This window comes from Pipistrellus hanaki (assembly GCF_964339955.1).
Source record: "Pipistrellus hanaki genome assembly, chromosome: 1".
Taxonomy (NCBI): Eukaryota; Metazoa; Chordata; class Mammalia; order Chiroptera; family Vespertilionidae; genus Pipistrellus; species Pipistrellus hanaki.
The window spans coordinates 158,861,959-158,888,229 of record NC_140503.1 but is presented as its reverse complement, the minus strand read 5'-3'; the positions used below and the strand labels follow the sequence as shown (position 1 = coordinate 158,888,229).

The following is a 26,271-nucleotide window of genomic DNA, read 5'->3' as shown; positions in this document are numbered from 1 at the left end:
AGGATAGAGTGCATGCTCTATCACAGTGTTTAAAGACTCTTTCCTTACCTGTTCAGCAGACCAAATCACTTCTTGCCCTTCTCCATTAAGGCACCCCCAAAGATTTGCAGTTCTCCCAACCCTCTCTTGACCCTGGGATTTTTGCACCAAACTTCCTTCTGCCTGTTTTTCTTCACTTAGGTAATTCCTGCTTTATCTTCAATCTTTCTATTTAAATATTAGTCCCTCCAAGGACTCTTCACTAACCCACATTACTGAGTTGAGTTTTTCTATGTGCTCTAATAAGGTTAAAATGTGAGCCCTCAGCTCTCAAAATTTACTTGTTTTCCTTCTAATTAGACTAGGGGGACAGAATCTTTTTTTCCCCCTCCCTCCCTACCTCCCTTCCTACCTTTGGAGGACAGAATCTTGAGCACAAAGGTTATGTCTTTGTTCATCAGAGTCTAACACTGATATAACACAGAATAGACATTCACAAAGCTTCTTTGAGAAAGTAATATGTGAGCAAAAATTTGAGCAAAGTAGTGGAAGGAGCCCTATGAATATCTGGAGGAAGACTGTTCCAGGCAGAAGAAAGTGCAATGAGCCCAGCCAGCGTGGCTCAGCGGTTGAGCATCAATCAACCTATAACCAGGAGGTCAGGGTTTGATTTCAGGCCAGGGCACTCTTCTTCCCTAATGGATACAGGCGCTTGCTTGGCTGAGTGAGTGAACAGCAAGGAAGCCAGCACATGGGAGTCACGTGGAAAGGGGGAGCACAGAAAATGGAATCAGAAAAGTACACAAGAGCCAGGTAAAGTAGAGCATGATTTCCAAGCTGCAGTCATGAAAGAAACTGGTGGATCATTACTAGCACATTTTCACATTTTAATGTAACCTAGAAAAGTAGACTGAGATAGAATATATCAGAGTATGAAGGGTGCGTGTGGTGTGTGTGTGTGTGTGTGTGTGTGTGTGTGTGTGTGTGTGTGTTAATGAGTATATGTAAACTGGGTCACAATGTAAAACACCTTTTTACTAATGGTTTTAATAAAATTTGGAACAACATTGAACAGAGCCTTGTAAACCATTGTGAGTAGTTTGAGTTTGTTATAAATACAATGAGAAACCATTGGAGATAATTGCCTGAGAAATCACTTACCCGGTTTCACATTTTAAAGGGAAAGCTCTTGGCCCTCCAGAGACTAGACCACAGGGGACAAGAATAGAGCAGAGACAAGGTAGAGACTATTACATGGTCCAGGGTAGAGATGATGCTTGTGTGGCGTAGTTGGAATGAGGTCAGTAATATTGGTTGAAGATATTCATCATTTGAGAGGGTTTTTCTGAGGCTTTAATAAGACTGGATTTGAGAAAAGGTTTTTTATAAACACTAGAGCTCAGCACAGTACAGTTTAATTAAATTAAAATGGCATGTGCTGATCATACAATATTTATCAGCCACTCAGTAGGCAAAGATGCATTTCTGCTCCCAAGGAACTTTAGAGCAGTAAACATGGGGAGATAAACATAAAAATGGATCAATCCAACATAATGTGTGATATGATAATGGCATATGGAAGGTTTTGTAGAAAGTATGTTAACTTAAAATTCTGACAGGCAACAGATTTTATTACAACTTTCCACAGGCAAAAGGCCACATTAGCCTCAATGATACCTTATAGGACAAAAAAATGAACTCTATAGGAGCTAGGAAAACATTCTGGTTGGAAAACCAACACATCCAACACAAACACTGCTGAGTCAGCATATTAAAGCCACATGTCATTTGCATCTCTGCCCTACATTCACAAAACAGAAGCAAATGATGAGTGAAAAGAAGATTTCAGCACTCCCACATCAGTAACATGACTCAATAGCAATACATCCTAGTAGGGGTGTCGAACTCAATCAGAGAAGGGGCCAAAATCTAAAATCCAGCCTAAATCGCGGGCCGAATGGTTTACTGAACAGTCATAAACTAACAATGTCATAAACTGACAGCGGAGTGCAGTGATGACAGCGCGGTGCGGGCCACATTGCAAGGCCTGGCGGGCTGGATTTGGCCCGCGGGCCTTGTGTTTGACACATGTGTCCTAGAGACATTACCCGGGGGAAAGCACACTGATCTAGTTAGCATAAATGAGCAGTCCCAGGATAGGAATCCACAGTAAATACAGAAACTGAATTACAGAATTAGAAACTGTTGCAAGGAAAAGTGATTTACCTACACTCAACTTCCATTATCGGAATACAAATTGATTTTAACTTAAAATTTATTTTTTTTTCAATTCCAAAATGTCCTAATTTAAAAATGTACTACTTTTTTCATTGCAAATATTTACTCTTTTCCCCTTTTTAAATTGATATCTCTGAAAAAAAATCTTAGAACATTACATAAATGTCCTGGACTCGTGAAAATTTCCAACCAGGTGTGAAGAGTTCTGTTAATCAATTCCCATTTGTTCCATCTATGTAGGTTCGATACACCTGGCTAATTATATAAGAAAATATTCATGTACCACTTCTTAAAAAATGTATTTTTATTTATTTCAGAGAAGAAGGGAAATGGAGACAGAGAAACATCAATGATGAGAAAGAATCACTGATCAGCTGCCTCCTGCATGCCCCACTAAGGACTGAGCTTACAACCCAGGCATATGCCCTGATCAGGAATCCAATTGTTATTCATAAGTTAACACTCAACCACTGAGCCATGTATCACTTTTATGCACATATGTTTATCAGGTAAATATTGGCAAACATTTTTATTATAAATTCATTTTTATTCTATATTTTGTGGGTGCATAAATTATTAAAAGGCCTCTATTGTGAAGAAAAATATAATTTTTAAAGGATATTGTGACAGCCTAGCCAGTGTGTCTCACTTGGTTGGGTATCATCCCACGCACTGAAACTTTATCTCTTGGATTCCCACGCAGGGCACATGACTGAGTTGTGAGCTCAATCCCCAGTAGGGGCATGCAGGAGGCAGTCAATCAATATTTCATCCTAAAATCTCAAAGTTTATCTTTCCTTCTCCCTTCTCTCTCTAAAAATCAATTAAAAATATAAATAAATAAATAGAATATTTATAATATACATATTATATATTTATCACTTATATAAATATATAATAGGATATGTATTGTGATATACTAAAATGTAAACTGGCTTAGAACCTTGGTTTTTAGCTGTGTGACTATGTAAAAGTCATTTTAAGATTCTGTAAAATAGAAATAATGGTACCCAGAGATGAGGGTAAGGATTCTTTTGGAGTCACACAGAGTAGAAACATGGATGGAAAGAGCAGAAGCATGGGTGGGAAGGTTGGATAAAGTAGACAATATAAAAGTGATTAAAACATTTCATTAACTCAAACAATAGTTGTGAAAACCGACATTGTGCTAGGAATATAGATATATTACATAGATGATGCAAATGAGTGAAACCAAATCCTTATCCTCAAATTGCTCCTAGAGTGGTGGGACAAGGTACTGGGAGCCAGTGGGTGATTGGGAGGGGAACAGAATCACCTGAGGGTGAGGAATTATTTCTAGTTAATAATTTGTCCACATGAATCTGACATACCCCACACAACCCACCAAGAATCATTGCCTTAATGAGTGCTGATGAGTTGCTAACCACAATGAGTCATAACTTTTTCTCAGGTATGTTGTGGAGGACAAAAAGTTGAGAATCACAAGTTTCCTCTTTACAAACACAATCACAGAGAACTGAGTACTAACCTAAGGCATTTCCATTGCCCCATTTCTCTACTAATTAACACATTTCATATGATGAATTTTCTTAAAACAGAGCACACACTTTAAATCAGTGATGAAATATTTTAAGAACCTATTTAAAAAGAAAGTAATTCTAATTAAGCTTTTCATTAATAAGGCAGAAATAAGTGACATTTTCATTTCCCTTGCGCCATAATGGGTTAAAACTGTTAGTTTTAAACTATTTCAATTATACCGATAAGCTAAAATGGTACCATTACATGTTTTCAAAGTTTATTGAGCACTTTCACATATAATATTTGATCTCTTAAAACATTGTTCGGTATCTTCTAGGTGAAGATCATTTGTGACAATTATACCATCAAAAATAGCTCTGAATCTGTTCTTTTTTTCATCTCCACTACCACTGAAGTTTATTCTATCATCATAACTACTCCACTAGCTTCCTAACTGGTGTTTCTACTAATATTCGTTATCCTACTAGCCTGAAAGAATGGCTTACCTAGAACACACATCTCTCCAATCATTCCCCTTGCCTCGGGTGCTTGCTGGGAGTGACTTAAGGATGCTCCCTGACTCTTCTTCCTCCTAAAGTCTCTCCTGTCTACTCAAAGATGGATAGTACAGTAGTCCTTTGGCTTTTATACCATCTTGTGCTTCCCTTTGTATAGAATTTACCAGAGTGGTAAAATGTTCTCATTTATTTATCTATCACCCTACCATATTAAATAATGGAAACTAGGTCCTTTATTAACAATAATTAAGAAATCCTCAATATCCATGTGTAATTGATACTCAATAAAAATGTAGGGGATGACCAAAGTGGACCTATCCATGGTAGAATGAGGTCTTGAGTCTGAGTCTTCTGGTTGTGGACCTAAGTAGTTCTCATTGTGCTCTACTATCTCCCTGTATCATTCTGTAGCTCTGTCTTCTTTCACTGCCTAGAACCTTGTGGTTTGAGGAAGCTAGATTATATGCCACAAATATTATAAATTAACTCATTATAAACCAACAATTTTTGTTTAGATTGTTGCTAAGCCTTCAGATCCTGTGTGGATGCATGTGTAAGAATTCTGGCTAGGAATAAACTTTCCTTTGTAATGGAACGGGAGTCACAAGGCAATGGGGCAGGGAACATGAGCAAGCCTCCATCAGGAAAGGAAGTGGTGACAGACTGCTCCACCGTGAAGACAGCATTCTGGTACATATGTCATTAAAGTCACCAAAAGTGTTTTCTACTGAATTCAGTTCAAAATCACAAACATCTGAGATAAGAAATCTTCAGAAAACATGCCTGAGGCACAGCTATTTTATTCTAGCTTTTTTCAGAGAAATATGAAAGGAGTTCAGCTTTCCAAAAGCACATAAAGATGGAAATCAGATTCTCCCTGAAATTGAAAACTGTGAGTAATTTCTTTTGGTTATCAATTAAAAGCATTTTCCATAAACAATAAATCCCTTCTTTTATAAGATATTATGTGCCAGTATTATACAAATGACCCCATGAATCTCATATTAAACCGTAGCAAGTTATGGAAATGGTTTTTATCATTCTTATGACTTCATCTTGTCAATAGAAAGAACATAATAGTTTTATTATAGCACATACTCTGTGAAAGACCATAAACTTTTAATAGACTTATAAAAAGAGACTGTAACCTTTTCAATATTCTGTCTCATTGCTGGATGAGTTTATTCTACCTTCCCCTCTCATATAACCAATGCCCTCGGGCCTAAGCAATGGTTCTATACTTGGGGGAAAATGTTCAGATCCTGAAACTGAAGGTTACTGTGATCTAACACTTCAGAATATTTATTTTTTCTGATTTTTAAAACTTTCAGTCTATAGATTTTTGTTTTTAGTACAATTCTGATAATATGCTGAATTAATCTCTACAATTTTCATTTCGGATTTAAAAAGTCTAAATAAATCACAGAGGTTTAATAATTGTCTGTTTTCACATGACCACACCTGTTCATTTTCAGCATCATTAAGGACTATACTTACTAATGATTTTCCCCTCTCCCCTAGAATGTGAAACTTCTCATTTTCTCCCCTAACTTTGAAAGCATGATCAACTCTAAGCATGACTTCTGAAATGGATGATTGAGTAATTTAACCTATGATTCCCCTTCATAGTAAAGAAATTTAGGCCTTTTAATGTGCTTTTGCTATTCGATTGTTTCATTTTTTGTTGTTGTTGTTGTTGTTGCAAAATACAACATAACCACCTTCTTAGAAAATGGACAAAAATCTTGGGAAACAAACATGGTGGAGAAAAATGGATAATGCAAAGGAAATATGTTCTTTATTAGGAGAAACAAAGTGAAAGCAAATGTGAGGAAAGTTAGACTTCTCATTCTCTTGACATCTATTATATTCATTGTAGAACCAGCCCCCCATAAAGCTACAAATCAACATGCCAAGTGAACTCCTGAAAGCTTCACGGCACAAGAAAAGAGCTAGCTATGTGAAAAGTGGACACTAGCTGTTCGTTTCTAGTCCTTGAAGAAATATCACTTTTAACTTGCAGCAGACCCTAGGAAATTTTTTCCTATTTTCAATACCTGGTAAATTTTAAAAATTACAATAATGAAAATTGAAAGCAAAATGCTTTATATTTACCTGTCACTTCCCCTTGCATCCTTTTCCTGAAAAAAAGGAGAACTTTACAGGTGCAAAGGTCTTTTCATACAAATAAAAAACTACTTAAAGGAAATAAGCCAATTTCCTAAGAAGTGCATTATGTCTATAACTAATAACAGTTAAGTATCTAACAGTAAATTATCCATAATTTTGTAGCCCCATCATCCAAAACTTTTTCTACCAGATGAGTGCTTTTCAAAATAGTGAGAACTAAATTTGGAGGTAAAAGCTCCAAAAATCTCACCAAGTCCTTGAGCTATATGCCTAGGAAGATGTATGTACAAAATTATAAGCAAATAATTTCAGGATGTTTGTAGGAGCCCTAAGAGGCCTATCCAAGGGAGTTAATGAATCCCAGGATAAGAGAGCTTAGAGCTACACGTGTACTCCAAAAGGCAGAGAAATGTTCCCTCATTTGTGCATATTCACTCTGGTACAGTGCTCAGCACATAGATACAATAAACATTTCTTTTTATTGAATTGCATAGAAAGGGCACATGAATATTTGGTGATCTTTTTAAAAAGGAAAATATGCTACTAAGAACCTATCATGTAAATTCAACCTCATTGGATCTGGTAGAGATGGAACCAAGAAAAACATTTTAAGTAGCAAACCAGAGCAGATTTAGAAACTTAAACAGGGGTTACCTGCCAAGTAAACATGACTGCTGGGAACAGGAGGAAGGTGGCCTTTAAATTACAAGGTTTATGTGTAATAATTAACATGTGGGCCTTGCAGAAAACATCACCACCTCCGCAGGGAAGTATCAGTTTCTTTGTCAACAAAGGTTCTATGTTGAAAACATAATGACAGGAGGATGGATAGGAGTGTCTTAACAGCTGCCCTTGAAATTACATACACACTGATTTACTGGAGATTCTTTTATGTCAGACTAAACATCGTGGGAAGGGGACAGTATAGTTTGATTGTTTTAGCAACAATGCAGATAGGCAAGCAAGGCAGGAATGCAAATTACTTAATAAATTATGTTTCGGAGAGAATCACCACTTTTATGACCTTTTTTATCTAAGGGTGAAAGAGATAACAGAGGTTCTCTTTTCTGACTTACTCCTAGTCTTTCCCCTCTTTTCACTATTTCTATCACTATAAAGTTCTATCACTATAATTGTTCATTGACAGACACTTGACAAGTTCCCACACTGACTTACTTGCGTACCTCTCAGGAGCAGCTCTAAAAGACAAAAGCAATACAGTGTTTGCTGTGTTTTTTTCTTTCACAGTCCATAGATTACTTGGTGGCACCTAGACAGATGTCACCATTAGATAATATTTTTCTTTCCAGTATGAAAATACTAAGAGAAGAAAATATATTCTCACAAATTCTTATTCCCTTGAGTTAAGAAAGTGGATCTCACAATACCTAAGAGGTCAACTAAGAGAGAAGAGAGAAAAAGAAAGAAAGAAAGAAAGAAAGAAAGAAAGAAAGAAAGAAAGAAAGAAAGAAAGAAAGAAAGGAAGGAAGGAAGGAAGGAAGGAAGGAAGGAAGGAAGGAAGGAAGGAAGGAAGGAAGGAAGAAAAGAAAGAAAGGAAGAAAGAAAGGAAGGAAGAAAGAAAGAAAGGAAGAAAGAAAGAAAGAAAGAAAATCTTAACAGGACATTACAACTCAACCTTTCAGAGAGCACCAGATGTAGAATGTTCTAGAAAAATAATTTTTGTTTCCTCCCCACCTTTTAAAATATATAGTTGTTTGTTTTTTTATTGCTTTCAGAGAGGAAGGAAGAAGGAGCGAGATAGAAACATCAATGATGGGAATCATTGATTGACTGCCTCCTACATGCTCCCTACTGGGAATTGAGCCCAAATCTGGACATATGCCCTGACCAGGCATCAAACTGTGACCTCCTGGTTCATAGGTCAATACTCAAGCACTGAACCACACCAACTGGGCATCCTCGCCCCCCTTTAAAAAGACTTCTCTGTCAGTGGCCTGTCTGTCCAAGAGATTAACAGTCGTCACTATCGAAAGGGCTCAAATATATAAAAAGAAAAACCTGAACACAGACTCCACCCACCAGCAAAACAGTTATCTCCTGAGAATGAACTATTCAACTGGCACAGCTTAGTCACTCCAGAACCTTGTATTTTCAATGAGCTTTGTATATACCAATGATTTAAAAGCAAGAACAATGTTTATTTTCAGTAGAATAATTCACTAAAATTAGAGATAAATGAATTAGCGTTTGAGTGAAGTACATATTCTTGTAAATCATGCAGGGAGAGGGGCCACTAAAAGCAAGTGGCTAAATCTATCTACAACAAACATTTTGACAAGCTCCTACCAACATAATACATGGCATCAAAAATGATCCCAATGTGATTCAAAAGCTATCTTTACCAGCAGAGGCACTGGGCAAAGAAAATGCAATGCTAAGTTATATTTTTTCTGGAAGGCAATTAGTAAATTGCTCACATTTTGCTGCTGAAAGAATACATTAGCATGAACAGATGGAAATTTAGAATTCCACAAACGGCAGATATTAGGATTTAGACATTGATTCGACTTCCACCAAGCAAATGAGAATTGCAAAATATGAACTGCTCTTTCTATAATTAAACACGTAATTAGAGTGCATCAAATTCATATTCATTGTGGCCCATGTTTCTTCCTACTTATTTCTAAATCCATACACATTCTGAGTATAACAAACTCCATACTCAACGGCTCTTCCATGACAGATAGATGGCACTAAACTATTTCTCAAGTGAAGCCTGCCGGCGTGTGGCACTCGCTGTCTCACAGCATGCTGCATGCTGCGATAAGAAATCATAAGACTCAAAGAGGGAGTCCTTGTGTGGGGACAGATGGAGGGAACAGCTGAGAGAGGGATTCAGCCAGTTTATTAACTCCATGTGAGTGGAGAAAAATCATATTTAAAAGAATTCACAGGAACATTTAGTCTGAAGAACAGAATTTAAATGATGGCAATTTTGGAATGGAGAGAAGGGAATGATGTTTCACCTCCCCACAACACTCAGTCAGCAATCTCTTCCCCTTCCCGACTGCTGAGAACAAAAGGTCACCCATGACCTTCAAACAGATTACATACTAGATTGGTGATGGGCACTTGGGAAATATTTAGACTAATGGTCACAGTTAAAACACATAGTGGATGCTATGTTATACTATGGAGCAGAATCACTAACATTACATATTTCAGGTATCATAGTTAATCATCCTTTTCCATACTCTGTAATGTGGTAGTTTGTCCTACATGTATAAATATGTAATATTTTTTATTGGTAGTGTTTTGTTTTTAAATATATTTTATTGATTTTTTTATAGAGAGGAAGGGAGAGAGATAGAGAGCTAGAAACGTCGATGAGAGAGAAACATCGACCAGCTGCCTCTTGCACACCCCCTACCGGGGATGTGCCCACAACCAACATACATGCCCCTGACCAGAATCGAACCTGGGACCTTTCAGTCCGCAGACCGACGCTCTATCACTGAGCCAAACCGGTTCAGCTGGTAGTATTTTTTTAAATATATTTTTATTGATTTCAGAAAGGAAGGAAGGAGAGATAGAAACATCAATGATAAGGGAGAATCATTGATTGCTGCCTCCTGAATGCCTCCTACTGGGGATCAAGCCCACAATCGGGCATGTGCCCTATCTAGAATGGAACCATGACCTCCTACTTCATAGGTCGATGTTCAACCACTAAGCCATACGAGCCAGGCTTTTTTTTTTTTTTGGCATTATTAAAATGCTAGAAACAATCTAAGAAGACTTGAGAGTAATTCCCTTTATAAAAGCTCCATATAGGGCTTTCCTGAGAAAAATTAATTGATGTGCTTTATCACATGCCATGATACATGTAGTTGCAAATATGAAAAAAAATTGTTTTCTCAATTTAAATTCAAGGCAAAAAATGATTGAAAGGATGTAAAAATAGTATTTGTTTTGTTTTGTTTCTTACTTACTAAAAGTGGGTACAGCTATATAGCATCAAAAAGCAAATTAGTAATAAGCTCAGTAGTAAAATCTCAGGTCATATGCGACACATAACACTTTTTTTCTTTTAATGAAAACCAATGGAGGTTTTTCATCCATTAAATGTTAAGAAAAACTAGTTTCTTATTATTTTGGTGAAGTAGTATTTTTCTTCCTCAATAAAAATGTTCAGATTATTTTAAAAATTATTAATTAACTCAAATATTGCAGGTTATATGTATTTATATATTTAAAAATATTTTCTGCAGTATGAGAGTTACTATTAAATTTTATATAACAAATTTCATATCCAAACTGGCTTCTTTCTCAGGCACACTAAAGGCAAACAAAAATAACATCTACAAACTGTTTAAGCATGTGTCTGTGTGCTGTAAGGGAAATCAGCAAACAAAAACAGTCATTTCTGCATTTCAGGTTGATTACTTATTCAGAAGCTGTGCTGAGACATGCCCTAACCTTTTGCTATTACTCACAGAAGGAAAATGTCAATTACAAAGACTTTAATCCCCTTTCATCTCAATGGGAGAGATACAGCCTGTACAGAAAGATGCTTTAATTTATAACTCATTCAAATGATCTCTTCTAGGTACTTCATGTTTTACATAACAAAAACTCAGATTCACCAGTTTATAAAATATTTGAAATAAGCACATACATAATTTACTCAGTGGCTTATCACCAAAAAATAGACAGCTACTGATGAATTGTTTGAACACTAGATGCTATTCATATTCATGGTAGTTCATACTCTTTTTCTAAATCTTAAATGTATATACAGATGTATTTAATACATATATAACTGCACCCATTTCCTAAGCCTATCCCATACCATATTCTATATCACATTATTTTAGAAACTTAATGGATTCAAGAGAATTCAGTAGAAGACAACTGGCTAAGTTAATGAAAATAAAGATAAAACAATAACTCACTCATAAAGTAGGTTTAATAGAGCAAGTTAATACATGATATTCATAATCAAATGATAGATTTTTTTATAAAAACATATTCATGAGAATTAGGAGTAGAAAATAAGAATAATTCTATACAATAACTTCAACCACTTGAATTTTATTTAAAGATCTCAAATAGCAAATATACAGTATTTATAGATGAATCTCTAAACTATATATGAAGTCTTTCTATTGTTCACAATGCCAACTTCAGGATTCTCTGATTATTCAATAAGAATTTATGCATTTTAAGACTGGTGCAGCCACTGGGGAAAACAGTATGGCGTTTCCTCCAAAAATTAAAAATGGAACTTCCATTTGACCCAGCGATTCCACTTCTAGGCCTATATCCCAAGAAGCTAGAAACACCAATCAGAAAGGATATATGTACCCCAATGTTCATAGCAGCACAATTTATAATAGTTGATATTTCAAAACTGCCTAAGTGCCCATCAGCAGATAAATGGTTTAAAAAAAACTAAGGTATAGGTACACAATGGAATACTTCACTGCTGTAAAAAAAAGAAAGAATGCTTACCATTTGCAACAGCATGGATGGAACTGGAGAACATTATGCTAAGCAAAATAAGCCAGTCAGAGAAAGACAAATATCACATGATCTCACCCATTTGTGGAATATAATGAACAACATAAACTGATGAACAAATATAGAACCAGAGAAATAGAAGCATCCAACAGACTGTCCAACCTATGAAGGAAGGCGGGTGGTGAAGGGTGATCAACCAAAGGTCTTGTATGCATGCATATGAGTATAACCGATGGACACAGACAGAGTAGAGGGGCATGTACTGGGGGGTGGGGACAGCCATGGGAAGGTCAATGGGGGGAAAAGAAGACATGTAATATTTTTTAAAAATAAAGAATTTAAATTTTTAAAAAAGAATCTATACATTTACCCACTAAAAACCTGGTCAGGACACTGATTTTATATTTGAAGCCAAATAGTTTTGTTTTATTCTAATCATAGCTAGACATAGATCATCATAATTTGTTAATTCAAAGCAACTGATGCTCACCTGGTTAAAGATTATAAGGTAGTCACTGGAATTTAGTTATAGCTAATTAACATTGTGAGGATGTTATTACAGCTTCTTCTCACATTCAGAAAATTAAATACTAAACAAGTCAAATTATCAAATAAGACAGATAACCCACATTTGGAGGAATTTATGTCCAAAAATAATGAGTTATGATAGTCCCATTCAATAAATATTTCTATAGCTATTAAATACATAAAATCCCACCAAAGTTAATGAAAGCAAGCACCTTGTGTTTTGTTTTTAAAATTCACTGCTGAATCATCAGCATTTATGTTAGTCTGGGACACACAATTTGGGTTCAATGAATTTTTACAGAATAGATGAAAAAATAACTAAAACTCTCAACAAATAATCAAAGTCTATGTAAACAACATTGTAGAGCTTGATTTTTTTTTTTTTTTTTTTTTTTTTTTTTTTTAAGGGAAGCTGAAGCTGCTTTGGCTCAGTGGATGGAGCATTGGCCTGCAAACTGAAGTGTCCTGGGTTCAGTTCTGGTCAAGGACATGTACCTTGGTTGCAGGCACGTGCCCAGTGGGGTTGGGGTGGGGGGAGTGCAAGAGGCAGCTGATCGATGTTTCTCTCTCATAGATGTGCCCTATCCCTCTGGCTCTCTATCCCTCTCCCTTCCTCTCTGTAAAAAATCAATAAAATATTTTTTTTTAAAGGGAAAAGGCTAAGAAGAGAAGGAAGACATAAAGGGGTGAGTGAGGAGACAAAAGGGAGATGTATTTTTTTAGTTTATTTTACCTATTTGATAACAGAAGACTATAAGCTCCTCATCAAGCAGATAACAAACAACTGAAAAAGTAACATCAACATATGAAAGAAGTACACATTCATTTGAAAACCTAATGAAAAATACTTTATGCCAAGATTCTCAGGTTGGTATAGAACTTGTGAAATCATAAGATCCTTGAGGAAATGATAGTTATTAGGGGTTATAAAGGGTAATGTTTACTACACCTTTGCCCAGCAAGGCCCCAACGCCTTCTCCTATCCAAATTAAGTGTGGATAACCACTTGGTTACTTTAATTTTACTTAGTTGGGGATTTCAGAGATCTGAATGAGGAAAGAATGAATAGGTGCTTGCTAACCCTGGGCCTATTTGCCTACAGAGAGCCCTCATCCTTTTTTATCTGCTTTGTATCTCAAAGGATGACTCCTGCAGGGTGCATTTCCAGCAACACCTATCAGATGGCTTAGGGCTAGTTTCAGCCAACAGGAAGGAGATATCACTAGGAGACAAGGGAGTAAGGAGAAGCCAGGCCATTTCTCCCCATTGCTCTATCCAGAAGCAGCCATATCTCCTCTGTGTCTGTAATCCCAGCTCCCAGAGTATAGGCCATCATTTCCTATGCCTGGGCTCCAGTAAACCATCTCCTTGCTCTAAGGTTGGAAGGGGCTCTCTACTGTTGTTAATTTCTGGATTGTTCTAAAAGTATCTGCTCTTGACTTCAATGCTCTTTAGTGTGGCATCTGCTAAGATCTCTAACTTTGAACCAAATTCTGAATTGCTCGAAACAACCTGACCTGTTGGATTTGTCCAAGTGTCTGCACCAACTCTCACTCGGGACTGTTCGCACCAAGCTCTGGAAGCTGTACTACTTTGACCACAGGCTTCTGATTCTCTTCTCAGTATTTTCCAGTCCCATGTCTAGCCCTATTCTACTGTCTTCATCATAATTTCTGGTCCTGGGTTCCTGTAGCTGCTTCCAATTGTAGAGCTGATATTCTAAATATTGATATTTGCTGAACTGCTGCACAAATCCATTCTACAATGACCTCTAAGCTCTCATTGAGGATTTACCTTGAATAATTTTCCAGATACACACATTAAAATGGACATATCTATGTCACAAGAATTTTGAAAATAATGCATTTCCTGTATAGTTGGTCATCTCTTTCATGTGCTCTCTTTGGTAATGACCAATAAAATACCAGAAGATTTAAATACTGCCTATTAGTGACTCTGCTCTAAGAACATAAAAGCTATGATGGCCTTACAATAATAGAGCTTAATATAATAATCAGGGTAATTGTTCCTATAAATTATTTTGCTGTAGTAAAAAAAACAAAACATAATCCCTAAAGTAATGAAATAGTAAATAATTTATTTAAGACTCTGTTAATTACCTTATGTTATAAACAAACAGTAAATATATAACATTACTATCTATTCTGGGTTTACACTTTCTAAGTGCTTATTTTCATCCAACTTCAGCACTAATACATGTAAGTGTTACTCTGCTTCTCGGGTTACACTCTCACTGGGAATCTGAAGACCAGATTGTTTACCTCAGGATCTGTACAGCTAGATTAAGGTCCCACCCAGCCATATCCCAATTCCCAAATTAATCTTGAATCAGGTAAGAAATTATAAACAAGCTCAGCATGGGCCTTGCTTCCCAAATCACGCTCCACCTAAACTAGTTAGATTGGATTAGTCACAATTTTTCCCTCAGTCTCTATAAGAATGATACACATATTTCTATTCCCACCCAAAACATGCCCAACCTCTCTCCTCAGTCTACTTCTCAGCTGGAGCCCCATGTTCCAAGCCTCTGTTCTAACAGTCTCTCCTGTAACATGGTCGTGGCTGCAATACAGAAGGTCCTATGTTACTTGCCACCCCTTCTCTGGGTTTTCAAGACTAGAATCTTCATTACTAGGTGCCTAACTGGCTCCACCTGCCCCTCTGTCCAGATTCCCAGAGTAATGTTTTGACCACTGGGCCTCTCTGACAAGAAGGCATCAACACAACAGTGGATCTGACTGAACACTCCCAGTTCTACTATCAGGTCGTCATTCTTTCTTTTTGTCATGAATTGAGGAGTAAGGACATGTCCTTCTTTGGCCCCATAAGTTTTAATTGGCCTCTGTCTGATGATTGCTTGGGTTTTGATGTCTTTGATGTGGTGGCTGAGCACACCTCTCCTTCTCTTTCCTCCCCCTCTCATACGCCCACCCCTAGCAATGCAGAACAACTGCAGAAACCATTAGTAAGGCTGCTGCCCTCAGCAATTTTTTGGCCTGTTCTGGAGTTTCTGAGACAAATAAAACTGTGTCTTTATGTTCCTCTTAATTCATATGCAGGGACACATAGTTAATCAATTCCTCCTTAGCTTGTGAAAATTCTCTTAAAGGGTTTCTTCATCTCTACTCTCAGGGGTTGCAAGATGAAAACCACTTCTACTGTAGCAGGATGTCTACACTCAAGAATCTGGTAAGGAACAAGGCAATTAATTCTCACTATTTCCATATTTCCCTCCAACAGAGCACAGGGCAAATATTTAAATTGATTCCCACAAACCACCTTGAATATCCCCTAGTTTCATAATAATAGTTACAATGAGGATTTATGAACTGAATAATGTCTGTATCTTTATTTAAATTAGTGGCACTGGATTCTCTTACACTTGGAAGGTAGCAGTGGCTATATATCAGCTAAAAAGATAAAAAGGTAAAGGAGTAACATTTTAAAATCTTGTAAAAACTAGATAATTTTCAGTGATTATTTTTAATGTTGTAGAATATTTCTGAAGTTTCATGGTCAGCTGGTCTTTTTCCCTGAATATATACATACTTATCTTTACTAATATCAAAAGCTAGTAAAGCCTTGTATGTAAAAGTCATAATAGTAATAATAATGAGAATCATAATAATTTATATGACCTTCCCTGGCTGCCAAGTACTGTTCTAAGCACTTTATAAACATTAACTCTTAAAATTCTCAGAACACTATGCAGTAAGTAGGACTGTTCCCTAATCTTAGTTTAAAAACAAGAACAATGACAACAAAAACTGAGAAGCAGAAAGGTTTAAAAATTTGACCAGATGGTAAGTGGCAGAAGAGATATTTAAACCTAACCTAACTCATTTTTTTTTATAGCTGTGAAGATGCACACAACCCAATGCACTGCATTGGTGTGTGTTTGATGTCTTTGCCCTCTTGATGAATACCGAAGCAGAGTTAGAGTGCCTCCTACAGTTGTTTCATGAAATACATTGACATGAATATGGTCTTTGTGCTCATTTTGGGGCACATGATTTTATTACTCTGAATATTATTTGAATAAAAACTTGTGAATAATTTGAGCAGTAATAACTTTAAAATCTTTCTGGACTATTACACAGATAGATCACTATTAACCTTGACATTCGACTTTTAAAGTTTTCAACTTCATGATTACGTGAATAATTTTCTCTCAGAGTTATGACAGCATTCATATGATCTTCTCTTTTCATCTGGTACTTTGGCACTTTTGGAAACATGATGAGATAGTAATATGATTAATACATTAGTACACATAGTTTCTCTACTATCCTTTCTACTTCTTCTGAAGACATCACATTCTTTTGCACTTTCTCCTTTATCCCTCTGCTTTATTTACTTCCAATGAACCTAATTTTTATTTCATCTTTTGATTTCCTTCTCTTTCTAAAATCATGTAAGTTATTTAAAAGCTGTCTAATCTTGGATCTTCTGATGACTTATGGACATGGAAATTTTGATTATTTCATACTTTCATTTATTTGGATTACAGAGACACACTGGAATTTACTTTGTAAAATAGTCTTGTCAGTCCTGGCAGGAAACATATGATTCCATTATAGCTTTGCCATGTGTCTATAAAGAAATGTCTTCATACTTTAAATATGTATTCCCATGCAATAACAAAGGCACTAATTCTAAGGGTATTGCAGAAAGCATAGCGATCACTGCTTCTAACATCCTGCTTTGTGACCGCTTGATACATTTCATAGAGCAATAAACTAACCCTAGGATCAGGATTCCAACCTATTCACTGCAACACGTCTAGATGTAAAAAGTTTACCCTGGATAACTAATGATCTTAGTCAAGGTGCTAAATACTTGCTTGTTCTATCTATTAATTGATCCATTTCCTTGACCTTCAGGCTCTATCACATACTTCTCCTAGAATTCATAAGTCTTGCGTTGTTGCTATCCTTGCCCCAACATGATAATATTGACATGGTTGAAAAAAGGCTCTAGCCATTTTAGTACCCTAAATTTCATCTCTTTATCCTGCAAATGAGGTTTCATAAAGAATTAAAATAAGTTTCAAAGCTCATTGGAACTATTCATTAATGTACTGTTATAGATTCTCAGCAACCATCTCTTCTATAGGCAACATAATTACAAGTGAATTACAAATGCAGACTTTATGACCCCAATTAAACACTAGCCACAGTCCATTAAAAACAGATTGCACACATGACACTTGATGTAAGAAAAATATGCCACATGATTTGAACTACCAAAACAAATAAGGAGCAACAATTTCAAATAATGCATGTTTGCCTCAAAAGTTTATCAACATAACCTAAAATATTTTCTTGAAAATCATCACAGAAAAAATTCTATACTATACTTAATTGTCCCATATATATACTTTATATCCTATCTTACTTATTTCATTATTTTATTCTACCCCAAGAACATTTTTGAAAGTCTTTCCCTAGAATGAGAGATTGAAAAAGACTATTTTTTAGTTGTAAGAGCAGTAGTTTTTTTTTTTAGTTCTAAGATCATTATAATTTAAGTATTTAATTTTAGGGCTTTTATTTTGTAAAACTCAAGCAACTAAAAATTAATATGAAACAAAGTGAAATCTTAAAACTGCTTTAAAGCTGCTGAGAAGAGCAGATCTTAAGAAAATGTCATCAAGGACTACACACCTGTCTCCACAATTGGGAGACTAATTTATCACCGAAGTGTTGTCTCTGAAATGTGTGACTGCTTAAGGATTGGGTTACTATGAAAAGTAGCTGTTTAATACTATATCTATAAAATTTGATTCTACCTAATCTTCACTCCCATCCATCAGATCTCACTTCTCCAATGAAGAATGAGAGGGTGCCTTGATGGTTTGGCTCAGTGGATAGAGCATCAGCCTGAGGACTGAAGGGTCCTTTGGTTCGATTCCAGTCAGGGTTTCAGGCTCCATCCCCAGTGTGGGGCATGTAGGGGGCATGTAGGAGGCAGCCAATTGATGATTCTTTCTCTTCATTGATGTTTCTATCTCTCTCTCCCTCTCCATTCCTCTCTGAAATAAATTTTAAAAATACATTAAAAAAAAGGGTAAGAACTAGGTCAGTTTGAATCTAGCATCTCTGACCTGGGCAAGCACACAATGAAGAAGAGGAAATGAAGCTGAAACAAAGCAAAACTATGCTGGAGCAAGATTAACTTGAGGTACAAGAAAGGATGCAAGAGAAAAAAACAAAGAAGTAGAAGATTCCAAATAGAAGATTAAGAACTAATTCAAATAAAGTAATTTGAAGGTATTATATGAAAGAAAATGAGATCATTTAGTACAGGTGTTCTAAGAATTTGAAGAGATTTTGATGTCTTGGGTGCAAGATAATATTGATGATATTACCATTAAAAGAGGGACAAATGGGCATCCCTAATATTAGCCCTATAAAACACTCATGGGCAACAGTACCCCATAGACACTGTACAGCCGTGATGCCACACAGAGAAAAGGAGAAAGGTAAAGATGTAAGAAAGTGATTTAAGATATTAAAGGACTGTAAAATAGTTTTCTTTTTTTAAAGAAAGAAATAAAAGAGTTATGCTTCCAATGGGGATTTTTACGCTATATCTTGATTTAAAATACTGAGATACATCTTATTGAGGTAGTCATTTTAGAATGAACCTGAAATAATGTCCTTATTGGAATATCCAGTTTTCTCATCTAATTCAGGCAAGGTTTCACAAAGCCACTGATAGCCTGGTAGAAGCTTTATAATCTAAATGTTTTCAGTACTAAACTTTACTGAAGGCATCTTAATCAAGGAAACAGAAGAAAAGTAACTCATCCTCTATCACATTTTCTGCTTCTTAGTTTGCCTCAGGAGAGGCTGATAATTAAACACAAAGGAAGAGGTAACAATTTTACAAAAACAAATGCAAATATCTCATGGACAGCTAAGGTTTGTTGGACTAAATCACCATCTCTCACAGAAAATCCTGGAAAAGAAATACATTGAAAACACAAGTAGAAGAAAACTTTTAGAGGGGGAAGCAATAAGTTTGTGACTTGGGAATTTCATGAAGGTCCTTGATGCACTCTTTGGGTTTCTAATACTCTCACTTTTCACTGCTGAGCACCCAGTTGCTATGATCTCTCTGTGGAAGGAAAGTAAGAGAGGCTCAGGCCTTACCGCCTCCACCTCGGCCGGGTCATACCAGACGTTGATGTAGGGATGCTGTAAGGCTTCGTCCACTGATATCCTTTTGGCTGGGTCAATCACGAGCATCTTTGACAACAAGTCCCTGGCTTGGCTGGCTGAAATGATGAAGGAGAAAAGATTATTAGTAAAATTTTTATTTTGGCAAAGACATTTGTTGGAGGGAGAGGAAATTAGGAAAACAAAGATTGCCTAGTGGTGTGGCTCAGTGGTTGATTGTCGACCTATGAACCAGGAGGTCAGTGTTCAATTCCCAGGCAGAGCACAAACCCAGGTTGCAGGCGCAATCCTCAGTAGGGGGCATTGAGGAGGCAGCCGATTGATGATTCTCTCTCATCATTGATGTTTCTATCTCTCCCTCTCGCTTCCTCTCTTAAGTCAATGAAAATATAATTCAAAAATAAAAATAGTATTTATATATATTTTTTAAAAAGAAACAAAAGATCAACTAGTACTTTTGTCCCAAAAATCAGATAACTTCACCAAGTGATTAGGGAACATAAAATGAAACAATGAAATATATTTTACCTAGCAGATTTGCAAAAATAAAAGATGGTGTAATGCCCAGGAACACCAAGTAATTTATCAACAGTACAACGATTGAAATTCCTTTTGAAAGCCAAATTTTTTAAACTTAAACTTCTTCTAATGCCACTTCTTCAAAATATAATCGCCCAGGCCATGCTATTTTGTGGAAGAGCCACACTCAAGGAGCCAAAGAGCTGCATGTGGCTCGCGAGCTGTAATTTGCCGACCACGGATTTAGTCTATTGCCATTCAGAGAGCTGGTGGAGACAGCTGAAGGGAGAAATGCAGCTGGGTAATGTCACAGATGAAAACAAGGCTCCACATTTAAGATCCACCAGATGAAAGTCTGGAGGAAATGATAAGAGCTTGGGAAATAATAGTACCACATTTTAGTTTAAATCTATAGTAGTTACAAATTAAATTTAAATCTATAGTAGTTACAAATTAAACCTTGAAATTAAATATGTAACTAATACATTGCTCCCCTAAATATATGGGGCTAAATTTCAAAAGTATGTGTGTGTTTTTATAATGTATAGAATTATTTTAAATAATAATTACATTTATTATTTTTATTTCTAATAGTTATTGAGTATTTATTGTGCCAGAATTTGAGCCCAGGCAGAAGGGAAAATCAAATTTATTTCAAAATCATGTTCTCAGAAATATCCTGTTAAAAAATAGAATTAGAAATTTATTTATATTATACTTTATAACTTTGCCAAATTTATTTCTTGTCTATATTCCTACTACTGAGGTATTATTAACCCAATTTTGTGAAGAAATTAAGATTTGTTATTAAAGTTCACAGCTATAGACAAAGTAGCTGAAGAATACTTATTAATGAAAGTGTTTATATTGAATATGAAATATGTAGGTAAAAATCTCATGTCACTCTAAATGAAAAAAAAAAAAAAGGTGACTAAGCATTCCCTAAAATACAATAAAACTCAGACACCTGCTTCTCTAAGATCTTACAATAAACAACTTGTGTTGAAAATATTTTTCAGGTAATAAAAAGAATTGGAAAGATGATTTTTATGTATGTTACATTGGTCCTTTAGAGTTACATGACAAAATAGTTTTAAGATTCTAAATAAGCCCCATGAAATAATTAACCTGGACCACTGATGCACACTTCAGTTTTATCCTTCTCTATGGATATCCAGACAGTTCTAAAACCCTTCATCACTTGCCCTTTGTAAGAAAGATATTTTAACAAATACCTCTCCTGAATCAGGATATCAATCAGCACCCTTTGGAGGAATCCTAGAATGACTTGTCTTTAATTAATTTCCTACTGCATTTCCTCAACACTTACACAATCATAATTATATTCATGATTGTAATTGTATTGTATTACAGTTTGGCTCCTCTTGCAATAGACACCATCATGATGGAACCCTCATTATTATAAAGATTTTCTAGCCTTACCCAATACTTATTTCAAGTATAGTCAACACAATAAAATTCTAATACAATAAAACGAAAGAGAAATACCTCTCCTTAAACTCAGGTAGTTCACGTTAGAGAGGTGTCTCTACCATTCGTTTGTTTAGCCCAATGCCCACATAGCGGTCCTCAAGTGCCCCTGGTGGGCTTACCTTTGAGTTTATTGTGCTCAGAATCCGCTGGGAAGAGGGAATCTGGAAAAAGCTTGGGAAAGGTGAGTCCTGCATACTTAGGCCGGTTCTCCACATAATTTCTTACTGTGGGCTGCAATTTCTTCATGAATTCTGGACATGGTGTTCCTAGTTGCTCAATTACTTTGTTCCACTGGTCAATATCTGAGAATTGAATAGTTAAGGGCAAACAAAACTAGAGGCTACTACCTCTTGTCTTTCACTAGTTGGAAGACTAACTGCTCCTCAGAATCCTGAGCACTCATCAACACAACTAAAGTTTTAATAAGCAAAAAAAAAAAAGGACAAAAATGTAAAATCAGAATGTAAGGCAATGGATCCTCTTAAAACTTTAAATTTAGTTTGGGAACATATACACTTTTGGAGAACTAGCATTACTTAACAAAATAGGATATGGTAAGATAGACTTTGGGTTGTAAATATGAAAATATATTTAATAACACAAGAAGAATTTCTTATAGTAAGATAAACTTCTATATAACCATGCAATTTAAAAGATAAAAAATATGACAGATATTTTATCATGGGATTAACTCAATCATTTATTTCCTAAAAATGACAAATGCACAATATTTAAATAAGATTAATTTACATGTTTCTTAAATTCCTTTTAAGATTTTTTCTTCTTTTATCAAATAAGAAATTTCATCATCTGTTAATGTTTTCTACTCATATGCATTACTTATGGGATTAATATAATTTTTATTAGATAATCCATTAGTTCCTAACAAAGTCTTAAAAAAAATACTTTTCTATTTATCAAAGTAGTCATAGTCTCATATTTTCTTGGTTGTGCCCTGTCTCCCAGAATATTAAGAAGACATGAGGGTAAGCATAGTACATTCAATTTAAAATAATACAATCCCATCCAAGTGCGTGTGTTTCAAAAGTACATTAAGCAGGCAGAATTCTACAGGAAAAATATTGTTGCTATGAAAATTAATACTCCCTAAAATTGGAGCTAGCTCTTGGACACTGAATGAGATTCTCTTTTTCATTTATTATTAGCATTTGTTATATCAGTGCTTTGTGAAGGATAAATACCACTAATGAAAACTCTGAAGAACTGGAAGAGACTCAGTTGAAAGAAATTCGTTTGCCATATGTCAATGAATGATAAAAGCCTTAGAAATTCTTCTTAAATCCAATACCACAGGAAGTGTTTGCATTGTTTATTCTTTTACAACTCTATCCATTAATAATAAGTAAATTCATTCATTTCTGCTAATGTAATATGCAACAGTTCAGGGAACTTACCCATAATATTACTTAATTGAGATTTGTAAACTCCTTATCCCTAGCTATTCAATACAGTTAGACTAAAGAAGATCAACAGTCCTGATAAAAAACATTAACTATATTTAACAGACATAGTATATAATGCAAACAAAGTAGATAGGATATTACACAAAGATAAAATTAAGGTAATTTTCTAATCTTCTATCTCCTTTGTAATCTAGTTGTAGAAAATCTAAATTATTATACAACCTCTTAGTTACTGGGATGAAAAAAGATATGTAATTGTGTAATATCAAGAAATGAAGTGAAAGGGGAAAAATTGAATACTATTCATGAGAATATTGTAGTAAGTCAGAATAATTAGAAATAAAAGAGCTAAAAATGTTACAAAAGATTAAGTTAAAGTTACTCTTACACAAAAACTTACATTAGTACTATAGATAAAATTAAGCTTGAACTATTTAAACATATTGAAATAGAAAAGGATAATACAGCTAAATAAATCTCAAGGGTTTAATTTGTAAATTATGAAAAGAGGTCTATTCTCAAATACAGTTAGGTTATCAAGTCCTACCAAGCTATCATTTAATCACTGGTCAAACTTCCTTAGGATTTTACAGATGATGCCAACCTAAAAATAGAGGCAAAGAAGCTATCATGTTTTCTGTAAAAGTGTCATTAAAAAAGGTGTAATCCACTATTATATTCTAGTTACATTTAACTAGAGTTGTAGAGTTATTCAGTAAAAAAATTATTACTTTTAAAGTAGTGTTCCCCAAACTATTCCATGTTATTTTTAGAGCAAAGTTTCAGGAGAGTCAAATAGTGTGGAATTTATTAAAGCAAGAACAGTTAAAATGTTTCTTTTTACATTACTAGAGGCTCAATGTATAAAATTCATGCAAGGGGCTCAGCCCTCGAAGCCCCAGCTTTGTCCAGAAGGTCATCAAGAAGGATGTCCAGAAGAACCTTCGATGTCTGGTCTAATTAGCATATTACATTTTTATTATTATAGACTAGAGGCCCAGGGCATGAAATCCATGCACAGAGGGGGGGGGGGGGTGTCCCTTAGCCCGGCGTGCACCTTCTCCTATCTAGGACCCCATGGGGAATGTCCAAATACCAATTATATCAATAACCAATCCATTTTAACCAATTTTATTTTAACCAATCCATGTTTGTCACAAGCAGTTCTCTTAAAACATCAGTTGGACATCCCTCTTGCAATCCAGGATCACTGGCTTCTAACTGCTCACCTGCCTGGCTGCCTGATCACTCCTAACCACCTCTACTTTCCTGCTTAATTGTCCCCTAACTGCTTCCCTGCTGGCCTGATAGCTCCTAACTGCTCACTTGCCTGCCAGCCTGATCACCCCTAACCACCTCTGCCTGCCAACCTGAACACCCCCTCACTGCTCTCCCCTGTCAGCCTGATAGCCCCTCACTGCTCTCTCTTGACAGCCTGATCACCCCTAACCACATCTGCCCACCAGCCTCATTGTCCCCTAACTGCTCCCCTCCCAGCCTGATTGTCCCTTAATAGCTCCCCTGCTGGACTGATCATCCCCTAACTGCTTCCTTGCCAGCCTGATCACCCCCTAACTATTCTCCCCTGCCAGCCTTATTTCCCCTAACTGCCTTTGCCTTGGCCCCTGCCACTGTTGCTTTGCCCAGAAGGACTTCCAGAAGATGTCCGTTCTAATTAGCATATTACCCTTTCATTAGTATAGATAATTAGAGCCTACAGAAGCACTCAATAAATTTTTCTACCTTTTTATCAATAGATAAAACACAATAATGGTCCTTGATGTAATAGTTTACAAAACATAAGGAGGCATGAATCTTTATTGTCCATAAAATACTTGAATGTTAATACTTCAAATGTAAAGATTATATAATCATCTTTAAAAGTTTGTGTCTTTATTTTAACCAATCCATTTTAAGTTCTTTCTCCCCATACATGAAATTATATTTGTGTTAGTGCTTCTTTCCCAGATGTTCACAGGATCACAACATGATTTTCCTTTATAATAATTATAATTATTAACCAAATAAAAACTAACTATACTTCTTTAACCACATGACTTTCCTTTATAATAATTATTATCCAAATAGAAGCCAATACTGAAAGTCATGATTCTAAGTCCAATGCTTGTTGCAAGAATTCCAGTAAGGAAAAGAGCAAGTTTGAAACTTATCTGATAGAAACTGTTTTAATTTGGTCATAAAATTGATGGTATGTTTGTCACAAGCAGCTCCCTTAAAGAATGTCTCTGAAATTGCCTCCTTAGTTTGCCAGGTCAACATATTCACCTAAAACCATGGTTGGCAAATTGCAGCTCATGAGCCACATGCGGCTCTTTGGCCATTTGAGCTCTTCCACAAAATACCACCACTTAGGCAAGTCTATTTTAAAGAAGTGGCATTAGAAGAAATTTAAGTTTAAAAACTTTGGCTCTCAAAAAAATTTTCAATTGTTGTGCTGTTGATATTTGGCTCTGTTGACTAATGAGTTTGTTGACCACTGACCTAAAACAATTAATTTCTATTAATATTTTAAGTAAAAAATAAGGTGATACATGTTTTAAAAATTTTAATCATCAGATTCCCACAGTTATATAGATATTTTTTTAAATATATAAAATATTAACTGACTTTTGTGCTTATGTGTGAATGTTAACCTGGTAAATATTTTTTAAAGAATAGCCAAAAGTAATTTTGTGAAAGGATTTAGTTGCTTTAAAACTCGTAAGTCATTACTATCATGTTTGTAGTTGTTAACCCTAGAATATTTTTTTCCACTGTTTTTTTAGAGAATGGGAAGGAGCAATGGAGGGGAAGAGGATAGAAAGAGAGAGAGAAACATTGATTGGTTGCCTCCCCGACATGCCCTGACGAAGGCAAGGGCTAAAACCTGCCACCCAGCTACATGTCCTTGTCCGAGAATCAAACCTGTGACCCTCTAGTGCCAGGGCCATTATTTTTTATACTATATGCATATGGATCTGAATATTTACAGAATCAAGCCTATGCAGTTATTAAAAAATAATAAACATGTTTTGTATTTTTATTTACTATTTCAGTAAGAAATTTATCACCCTTAACATATTTATGAAAGGCATTTAATAAAAATTGAAAAATGTCATTTTATAGGAGTTATTTGACACTAAATTTCCTCATTTAATTATAAATTCACTACATAAATATAGTCATATTACAAAAAATTTGACTATAGAATATGATGACAAAATAATGTGCAAATATTGACTATTAACT

The 26,271-nt window shown here is 35.5% G+C and overlaps 1 protein-coding gene across 7 annotated transcripts in view; it reads right to left on the bottom strand.

Moving 5' to 3' along the window:
- The window catches only part of MAPK10 (mitogen-activated protein kinase 10), a 261,568-nt gene that overhangs the window by 23,960 nt on the left and 211,337 nt on the right, over positions 1 to 26,271 (bottom strand). For all 7 annotated transcript variants that reach the window (XM_084882130.1, XM_084882127.1, XM_084882128.1 and 4 more), the window contains 2 exons: positions 21,718 to 21,900; positions 19,559 to 19,683 (listed from right to left, as the gene is read on the bottom strand). In XM_084882130.1, the coding sequence (XP_084738256.1) occupies positions 19,559 to 19,683; positions 21,718 to 21,900 (308 nt within the window). The remainder of the gene's footprint in view (positions 1 to 19,558; positions 19,684 to 21,717; positions 21,901 to 26,271) is intronic.